Source organism: Dipodomys merriami, unplaced genomic scaffold (genome assembly GCF_024711535.1).
Source record: "Dipodomys merriami isolate MVZ:Mamm:240054 unplaced genomic scaffold, mDipMer1.0.p SCAF_110, whole genome shotgun sequence".
Taxonomy (NCBI): Eukaryota; Metazoa; Chordata; class Mammalia; order Rodentia; family Heteromyidae; genus Dipodomys; species Dipodomys merriami.
The window spans coordinates 1,388,085-1,397,636 of record NW_027202383.1 but is presented as its reverse complement, the minus strand read 5'-3'; the positions used below and the strand labels follow the sequence as shown (position 1 = coordinate 1,397,636).

Genomic DNA, 9,552 nt, shown 5'->3' with positions numbered 1-9,552 from the left:
GGCGCCCCGCCCCCGGCTCGCGCTCCCGCCCCGGGGCGCCGAGCCCTCCCTCGCGGGGAGAAAGGCCGCCTCGCACGCGCGGAGGCAGGCGCGGAGTCCCGGCAACCGCGGTCCCGGCCGGGCGCGCGCGCGCGGGCGCGTGCCAGGTCCCTCGCGGCCGGAAGTGCCCGCGGCGTGGTGCGCGTGCGCGGGGCCCGCCGCAGGGCGCGACGCGAGGCCGGGCGGGACGGGGGGGGGGGGGGGCCGGGGCGCGGGCCAGGCGGGAGGGCACGCGCGGGGCGGGCGGTGTCCCGCCGCGTTGACGTTTTACTCGCCCGCCCCCCCTCCCCGCCCTTCTTCCCTCCCTCTCTCCCTCCCTCCCTCCGCGCCCCGGGCCCGGGTTGGCAGCCGCCGAGCCCCCGCCCCGCCCCTCCCCCAGGCCTCCCGGCCGGAACCGATCGCGGCTGGTTTGAGCTGGTGCGTCTCCATGACGACGCGCACGGCGTATAAGTAGCGGCGCGGCGCCGGTCCGGGCTTTGTCAATCTCTGCTGCCGCCGCCGCCGGCCGCCCTCAGCCAGCAGCTCAGCGCCACCTCGGGCCGGCGTCTCCGGCGGGCGGGAGCGAGGCGGCTGACGGGCGCGGCGGCGGGCGGCCCGCGCTCCTCGGGCTCCGGCTTCGGCTTGGCTCCGGCCCGGGCGGCGGCGGCGGCGTCTCCATGGGGCCGGTGCGCGGCGCGCGGGCGCTCTGAGGTGAGGGCGGGCGGCGCGCTGCGGGCGGGCGCCGCGACCACGTGTCCCCGCTCCGGACCGACCCGCGCCCGCGCCCGCCGGCCGGACACGTGGTCAGCGGAGGGCGGGTGGGGGGGACGGGGCCCCGGGATCGTGACCTTGGGGAGCCGCGTCCTGCGAGCTCGGGGTGGGAGGAGGTAGGCTGCCCGGTCTGCACGCGGGGGGCGCGGCCCGCGCTCGGCCGGTGCCCCCGGAACCCACCCGGGCCCCGGGGCCACGTCAGCGCCGGGCTTCCGCGCCGGAAGCCGTGGCGAGGCCGCGGCTGCTCCGGCCGCTATTTCCCGTGGAGCCCAGCGGCGCGGGGCCGCGGCAGGTGCAGGGGAGCCGGCCGCTCCCGCGCCGCCTCCGCCGCCGCACCCCCGCCTCCGCGTCCCGAGGTGGTGCGGGAGCGGAGCGCAGCCGGCCCGGGCGGGGAGCCCCCGGGGCCGCCGGGCGCGGCGCGGCCCTCCATGGGAGCTAGCCGGCAGCCATGACTCGGAGCGAGCGAGCGAGCGAGCGGAGCGCGCGGCCGGCGCCGCGGCGAGCCCGGCCGAGGGCTTCCAAAAGGGCCGACCGTGTCGAGGGTCCGGAACCCTGGGTGAAGTCGGGGGGCGCCTGGGGGAAAGACAAAGGACGTGGGGGCTCGCTCGACTAACTGACGGGAGGAATTCCTCCTAAGTTGCTATCGAGTCGGCCGGGTCCCTTTGAAGGTTGCGGTCTCGGAAACCATCTGCGGGCGTTCAGACGGACTTTCTGCAGAAACCGAAAGGGCATCTTCAAGAGCGGCTCGCTGGTCTCTCTTTTTTTCCAGGAAAAAAAAAAAATCTCAGTAGAGCTTTAAACGATACAAAGAAAGCAAAGTAACTCACGGGCGGTGGGTTTCAGAGGAGAAAAGGCTTTCTAAGCCTCGAAAATGTCTAACAAGACCTTAAATAAAACAGCCCATTTGCCAGTCACTTGTAAATGGCACTTGGCTGGTTCCCCTGGGCTGAGCCGGCAGCTTGGGAGGGGGACAGGGCCAAAAAGTCACATTGGGTGGAGGCCTCAAGCCAGTTATGCCATGCATGGGTTGGATTGGTGGCAGGCCTGTCCCCCCTGGCCTCTACCTGTGGGCTGCTGCCTCTGAGAGGGGTTTCACAGAGGAAAAAAAGACCCTGGTGGCACACCTGGAATCTCAGGAGGCTGAAATCTGAGGCTCACAATTTCCAAGCCCGCTGGGCCAGGAAAGTCCTTGAAACTTATCTCAGTTAATCTAACCAAAAAAGCCCAAAGTGAATCTGTGGCTCAGATGGTAGAGTACTAGATTTGAGCAAAAAAAAGCCCAGGCACTAAGTTCAGGCCCCAGGACTGGCACCAGAAATGGGGTGAGGGGATGAGTAAGTTTTTGCTGCTCATAAGGTTAGCCAAAATGACCCCCCATGTGGTCATCCTAGATGCCATGAACACAGGTTTGGGGCCTACAAGTAGGGACAGCTAGAATCTCAGAAGTGCAGTTTGGTAGGCAACAGTGGTTAAAGAATAGCGATTTCTACTCAGTGAACAGCAACTAACAATACACTGTGTTGATTTGGAGATTTGCTTCTAAAAATACCTACACAGCTAGTACTAGCTCGTATAATTGTTAGAAAATGTATGATCGCTCAGTAATTCGATGCTTAGCTGCTTCTCTGCTGTTGGCCAAAAAAAATATTGTACATAAGACTAATGGTTGTGATGCTGGTAAGTTTCTAAGGAACTGAAGTTCTGAAAGACTGATAAACCTTCATCCATCAAACTATGTTGAGAGAAGCCTCTGCACCCTGCATGATGCAGTATTCACGTACTCTGCAGGTGTTTTGCAGGCTACTTTGAAGACAGACCACATTATGTATGGGAGTTTTAGTGTGCTCCTTTGAAAACACTGGGTTTTCAATGCAGAGTTTTATGAGGTCATGTCACTCAATGCCCAGGAGTATGTGATTCCCACACCATTGAGTGATCTACTTAAAATGTGGGCGCCTGACCTGCAGTCTCCCGTGGTGTGCTGTGTTACAAGGCCTGATGTTTCAGTCCAGTGAGATCCCCAGGTAGAGAGCACGTTCATGGAGCAGCACTGCTCTGCTGCTGCTTCACTCCCTGTGTTGGTGTTCCATGGAAGGTTTCAGCTTGCCACTTGTTTGTTGCAGGTTCATTTGTTAAGAAGAGGCTTGGCTAGAGCGTCAGAGTGAACTTCTTCAGCTGCTTGGAGCTTACTGCATTTCAGAGGCACAGCCATGAGCCACTTTAATAAGGAAGAGGTTGACTGCCATATCCTTGATGAAGGCTTTACTGCCAAGGACATCCTGGACCAAAAAATTAATGAAGTTTCTTCTTCTGTAAGTTTGTGAGGCATGTGCTGTGCTGGCAGCAGTTGGCACACCTGGCTTGTGGGAAATACCGGTGTGGTCTTGGAAAGAAAATGTAGTGATGTAATAAAGCCTATGTGTCTTGTTTTTGTGTCAGTATTGGGATTTGAACTCAGAGCCTGTTACACTGTCCCTGAGGTTTGTGCTCTACCACCTGAGCCACACAGCTCTACTTCCAGCTTTTTTGGTGGTTAATTGGAAATGAGAGTCGCCTGGACTTTTTTGCCTAAGCTGGCTTTTTGAACCACAGTCCCCAGATCTCAGCCTCCTGAACAGCTAGTATTATAGACCACTCACTAGTGTTACAGACCACTCAGTAGCACACAGCCAGAACATCCATGTGTTGTTAGGCAATCTAGAGTTTAACTGGCTGGGAACTGCCCAGTGTTAATGGTGACCACACGTCGTTGTTTATGATCTGATGGGTTCATTGAATGCTGGGAAGGAAAGGTTGAGAAGAAGCACCTGCTGTGGCTGCATGACTGTTAAGCTGCCTGTGTCCTTTACCATTGCAGGATGACAAGGACGCCTTTTATGTCGCAGACCTCGGAGACATTCTAAAGAAACACCTCAGATGGTTCAAAGCTCTTCCCCGAGTCACTCCCTTTTATGCAGTCAAATGTAATGACAGCAGAGCCATATTGAGCACCCTGGCCGCCGTCGGCACCGGCTTTGACTGTGCCAGCAAGGTAAGCAAAGAAAAGCAGGGTCTTTAGAGCTTTTTCTAGACTGATGGTCCTGTGTTGGTGGGGAGTTAAGAGTTGAGGAGGATGCCCAGGAGTTCCTATTTATTGTGTTTACCAGGCCCCACACACAGGAAGCCTGACACTGATGAGTTTTTTTTTCAGACTGAAATACAGTTGGTGCAGAGCCTGGGGGTGCCTTCCAACAGGATCATCTATGCAAACCCTTGTAAGCAAGTGTCTCAGATCAAGTACGCGGCCAGCAGCGGAGTCCAGATGATGACTTTCGACAGTGAAGTGGAGCTGATGAAAGTCGCCAGAGCACACCCAAAGGCCAAGTGAGTGCTCCTAGCACAGCGGCATGGGGTTCTAGGCACACGGCCGCCAGTTTATAGCTCTATACCTGACAAAAGAGGTCAAACCCTCAGCTGATGTTAAAAGCCACGTCAGCTCCAAATCCGGAGTGTCTAGCAGCGGTACTGGGGGCCATTTCTCTTGATTTTTGACCTTGGCTCTTCTCACTTCCAGGCTGGTTTTGCGGATCGCCACTGATGATTCCAAAGCAGTCTGTCGCCTCAGTGTTAAATTTGGTGCCACACTCAAAACCAGCAGACTTCTTTTGGAACGAGCAAAAGAGCTAAATATTGACGTTATTGGTGTCAGGTAAGATCTTGGCATACTTGGAGGTTAAGACAGTAAGCAATGTAGCTAGTTCTAATGTCAGTCATGGGGCTTGAACTCGGCCTGGGCGCTGTTCCTCAGCTCTTCAGCTCAAGGCTGTTGCTCTACCACTTGAGCCACAGCATCACTATCAGCTTTTTCTGCTTATGTGGTGCTGAGGAATTGAACCCAGGGCCTCATACATGCGAGGCAAGCACTCTGCCACTGAGCACCTACCTCTTTGGGTTTTTTTGTTTTTTGTTTTTTTTTTGTCATACCTGGGCACTGTCCTGAGCTTCTTTTGCTCAAACTTAGTGTTTTACCTTTTGAGCCACAGCGCCACTTCAGGCTTTTTCTGTGTATGTGATACTGAGGAATGAAACCTAGGGCTTCATGCAAGCTAGGCGAGCACTCTACCACTAAGCCACATTCCCAGCCCTCCTATTGGAATTTTGAGAAGCGTAAGACATGGTGTCTGGTTTTCTCACCTCAGCTTCCATGTGGGGAGTGGCTGCACTGATGCAGAGACCTTCGTGCAGGCTGTCTCTGATGCCCGCTGTGTCTTTGACATGGGGGTGAGTACACGTGACCCGTGAGGATATCGGCTCCCAACCTGGGATTTCCTGTTCCAGACATCTGGACCGCATTGCGGTTTCCACGCAGTTACTTGACTTGGGCTTTCTTCACTCTAGGCTGATGTTGGCTTCAGCATGCATCTGCTTGACATTGGTGGTGGCTTCCCTGGATCTGAGGATGTGAAGCTGAAATTTGAAGAGGTAAGATAAACAGGAAAAGTAATTGTTTGGTGTAACAGTGACTTCTGTCATATTTAAACCTGCTTGATAGTATTTTCTTCTCCCCTTTGTGGTTCTGGAATTTAAACTCACCTACTTACTAGAGGCCAGTGCCTTTACTGCTGAGCCATATCTCCAGCTTCAGTTTTTTTTGCCTGTGCCTGAGCATCATCTGCTTATTTAGGCTTCCTAACAGATCTTGTCTAGCTGGGGTAACAGGTGTGGTACCATTTCTAGCCCTGAGTCAGCCCCCTCTCCGTCCCCCACCCCCCAACTCCCGGTCCGTTGTGGGGCTTGAACTCTGGGCCTGGGTGCTGTCCCTCAGCTCTTCAGCTCAAGGCTAGTGCTCTACCACTGGAGCCACAGTGTCACTTCCGGTTTTCTGGTGGTTTATTGGAGATAAGAGTCTCCTGGACGCCCAGGCTGGCTTTGAGCCGCAATCCAGATCTCAGTCTCCTGAGTGGCTAGGATTACAGGCTTGACCCACCAGTGCCCGGCAAGAAGTCTTTGAGGTAGTGATTACACATTAGGAAATTAAGCTACGCAGGCCAGGCTGGGAAGGTGGCTCAGTGGTAGAGTGCTTGCCTAGCATGCAGGAAGCCTGGGTTCGATCCCTTAGTACCACAAACACAAAAAGCCAGAAGTGGAGCTGTGGCTCAAGTGGTAGAGTGCTAGCCTTGAGCAAAAGAAGTTCGACGACAGTGCCCAGGCCCTGAGTTCAAGCCCCAGGACTGGCTAAATAAATCGATGGACGCTGTTACAGTTGTGTGGCTTAGGCAGAGTTGAAAGTTGTTTTTTTTTTTTTTGGGGGGGGGTGGGGGTGGGGGGTCGGTTGTGGGGCTTGAACTCGGGCCTGGGCGTTGTCCCTTGAGCCTAGTTATTGTCAAGGCTAGTGCTCTACCCCTTTAACCACAGCGCCATTTCTGGCTTTTGAGTGGTTAATTGGAGATCAGAGATTCATGGGGACTTTTTTTCTGCCAGAGCTGGCTTCGAACCTCCATCCTCAAGTCTCAGCCTCCTTATATAGCTGGGATCACTGGCATGAACCAAGAGTGTCTAGCTGCAAAGCTCTTTCTAAATACCATATTGGCCTATATTTGCTAAACAAGGCTTTTTGGCGTGTGGACACTTGAGTGTAGTAGTTTATGCTGTACTGTTATTGGCTAAAAGCCTGCCCAGGACATGTGAAAGGGTAGAGATGTACCAGGTGGGAAGCAAAGTGGGCACTAGAGCTATGCAGGCTGCTATCCAGGGAGATGTTTGCAGACCTGCAACCTTCCTTCCCCAGATGAATTCCTGTAATGAAAGGTTACTTTCTCCTGTGCATTAGATCACCAGCGTGATCAACCCAGCCCTGGACAAGTATTTCCCATCAGACTCTGGAGTGAAGATCATAGCAGAGCCGGGCAGATACTATGTTGCATCTGCTTTCACACTGGCAGTTAATATCATTGCCAAGAAAATTGTGTGGAAGGAGCAGAGTGGCTCTGACGGTATGTATGATGACTGGGAGAGGCGTGGCAAGGGTAACTAACTGGACGATAGGGCAAAATGTGGTAATGTGGATGAATCTGTTTCTCTAGATGAAGATGAGCTGAATGAGCAGACTTTTATGTATTACGTGAATGATGGCGTATATGGATCCTTCAACTGCATCCTTTATGATCATGCACATGTGAAGCCCCTGCTGCAGAAGAGACCCAAGCCCGATGAGAAGTACTACTCGGCCAGCATTTGGGGACCCACGTGTGATGGCCTTGATCGCATTGTTGAGCGCTGTGACCTGCCCGAGATGCATGTGGGTGACTGGATGCTCTTTGAGAACATGGGTGCCTACACTGTTGCCGCCGCTTCAACTTTCAATGGCTTCCAGAGGCCAACGATCCACTACGTGATGTCACGGCCCATGTGGTGAGTGAGGCCCAGCTGTAGAGCATTTGTCTGTGCCTGGGTTCAGTCCCCAGCACCATGCAAAAAGGCAGGGGTCACAGAAAGAGAAGAGGTACCTTATTGAATTTGTGCTTGCCCTTCCTTGTCTAATTGAGTAAGAAATCATTTATTTGCCTTGGATTGAGTTACATACAGGAAATTCCTTTGGTTGTGCTGGTCTGTATTTCTTGTTTTTTTTTTTTTCCCTAAGAAAAATAGAACTGAAAGAAATTTCTAGTGAATAGCTCATGCCTGTAATATTTAGAGTAATGTGAGCTCGTGTGTGGAGTTTCCTCGTTACCAGCACTTGCTTGAGAGATCTGTTCAGTTAGTTGATTGCTAATGGTGTAGAAACCAAGGAAAGAAGACTCTGGTGAATAATTGTTCTGAAAGGCCGCCCCCCGGGAGCGGCAGGGTTCTCAGTGTACCTCTTCTCGTCTCAGGCAAGTCATGCAGCAAGTCCAGAAGCACGGCTTCCCGCCCGGCGTGGAGGAACAGGACGTCAGCACGCTGCCCCTGTCCTGCGCCCAGGAGAGCGGCTTGGAGCGGCGCCCGGCGGCCTGCACTTCTGCCAGTATCAATGTGTAGAAACTTCTTGTAGCTGTCAAGTGCAAGTGTAGCTTGAATTAAGGGATTTGGGGGGACCACTTAACTTAATTACTGCTAGTTTGAGCGTCTTTGTAAGAGTAGGGCTGGCACAGATGCAGCAATAACGGAAGACTAGGAGAGAGGGGGGTCACACTTTTCTGTGTTCCTATGGAAACTATTTGCATATTTGTTTTCTATGGATTTTTATTCACTTTTCCAACATGCTATAAAGAGTGCCCCTCGGCTGCCTAGCAAGCGTTTGTAGCTTGTACAATGGCAGCGAGGGTCAGAAGCTTAGTGTTGGGACTTGTTTTGAAAATAAAGTATCTTGAAATAATGAGACACTGGACAAGTCGTGCGTCCATCAGAGTGTACCTGTGCTGTGGGTTCACCGTGCATCCGTCAAAGTGTGCCTGTGCTGTGGGGTCGCTGGTCCCACCTACGTAGAAAGGAGCGGAGGGCGAGTGAGCAGCCATGTCCTGACTCGTGCAGCACAGATGACGTGCGCTCACCCACGGCTGCGCGGGCCGCTGGCCTGGGGTGGCCTGGTCAGCGCCCCCTCTCGCCTTCACTCGTCACCAGTTGCCATCAGTGACTGCGTTGTAGGAGCTTTACCTTCTCTGACCTTGATACTGGCCTGTGTGTGCTTTTGACTCAGCTTGTACCTCTGCTTTCCCAAAAGGTGGCCGACTCACACAGACTGCTGCAGACTCCAGCTTTTTGAACTCCTTGAGCCACCTTCCCAGCCCCCTATATGAATTTTTTTTTAAGCAGCAAGGTGCCAGTGGCTCATGCCACCAGCTACTCAAGCTCAGTCCTTGAGTCTGAAAGCGAATGGACAGTGCCCAGGCCCTGATGTGCAACCCCCCCCCCCCGCCCCCCCTACAATAACCACTCTGAGCATTGTGGAGTCTTGCAGCCCTACTAGAGGGACAGAAAGATGAAGTGGAGGGCTGGGAAGGTGGCTCAGTGGCTTGCCTTGTATGCATGAGGCCCTGGGTTCTATCCCTCAGCACCACATACTCAGAAAAGCCAGGAGTGGCGCTGTGGCTCAAGTGGTAGAGCACTAGCCTTGAACTGAAGAGCTGAGGGACAGCGCCCAGGCCCAGAGTTCAAGCCCCACAACCAACAAAAAAGTGGAGGGCTCCTGCCCCCTGGAGGAGTCTGTCCTGAGGAGGGGGGGCGGGGGAGAGCATTCCCTCACCATGCAGTGCGACCTAAACAGGCTGCTGGCCAGCCCTGGTTGTTTCTTTGATTATGAAGACTCCAAGCTGTGGCGCAGCACGATCACGTGAGATGGGCATGGTGGGAAGAAGAAAAGCTGTGGCAGTCACCGCAGCGTGGCAGCCCCGCACGGGGCCAGGCTTCTGCAGTGGGCTCACCTGTCATGAAGGAATGGCAGTGATGTTTATTCTGCAAGTCTGAGCTAGACACCGAACCCTGGGGAATGTAGGCCTCCATTTAAAAAAGATCCACAGGGTCCACTCGATAGGAGTTTACATTGAAAGGGCAGAAGTGTTCGCCCAGAAGGACTCTGGCGGCTTGGAGACCACCCGCAGCCCACCAGTGCTGTGACCAGAGGGGCTGGAAGCTTCCTAGCTAATCCCATCCTCCTGTCACTGTCCAGCACAGCTCCTGTCCAGCCTGGCCCAGCCACTGGGCCCAGTGTGTCCAGATGCTGGCAAAACTACACGGCCCGGGGACCTCTCCCTGCCCTTGAGTGTGGCGGTAGACAGTGGGCGTGGCTAGGGATGTCAGCGGCTACAG

At 54.5% G+C, this 9,552-nt stretch overlaps 1 protein-coding gene across 1 annotated transcript; it reads left to right on the top strand.

Moving 5' to 3' along the window:
- The first annotated feature begins 523 nt into the window (after positions 1–523).
- Odc1 (ornithine decarboxylase 1) lies at positions 524–8,122 on the top strand. The gene is made up of 10 exons (XM_070015231.1): positions 524–729; positions 2,913–3,101; positions 3,647–3,820; positions 3,980–4,152; positions 4,343–4,477; positions 4,968–5,049; positions 5,167–5,250; positions 6,599–6,761; positions 6,852–7,179; positions 7,641–8,122. The coding sequence occupies exons 2-10, from the start codon at positions 3,000–3,002 to the stop codon at positions 7,783–7,785; spliced, it is 1,386 nt and encodes a 461-aa protein (XP_069871332.1). The 5' UTR covers positions 524–729; positions 2,913–2,999; the 3' UTR covers positions 7,786–8,122.
- The last annotated feature ends 1,430 nt before the right edge of the window (positions 8,123–9,552 follow it).

Bases quoted from the DNA above. Each gene is read 5' to 3' on its own strand.
- Odc1 (XM_070015231.1), top strand. From the start codon at position 3,000: ATGAGCCACTTTAATAAGGAAGAGGTTGACTGCCATATCCTTGATGAA. The intron at 4,153-4,342 runs GTGAGTGCTCCT...TCTCACTTCCAG, and splicing joins AGAGCACACCCAAAGGCCAA to GCTGGTTTTGCGGATCGCCA. The intron at 4,478-4,967 runs GTAAGATCTTGG...TTCTCACCTCAG, and splicing joins ATTGACGTTATTGGTGTCAG to CTTCCATGTGGGGAGTGGCT.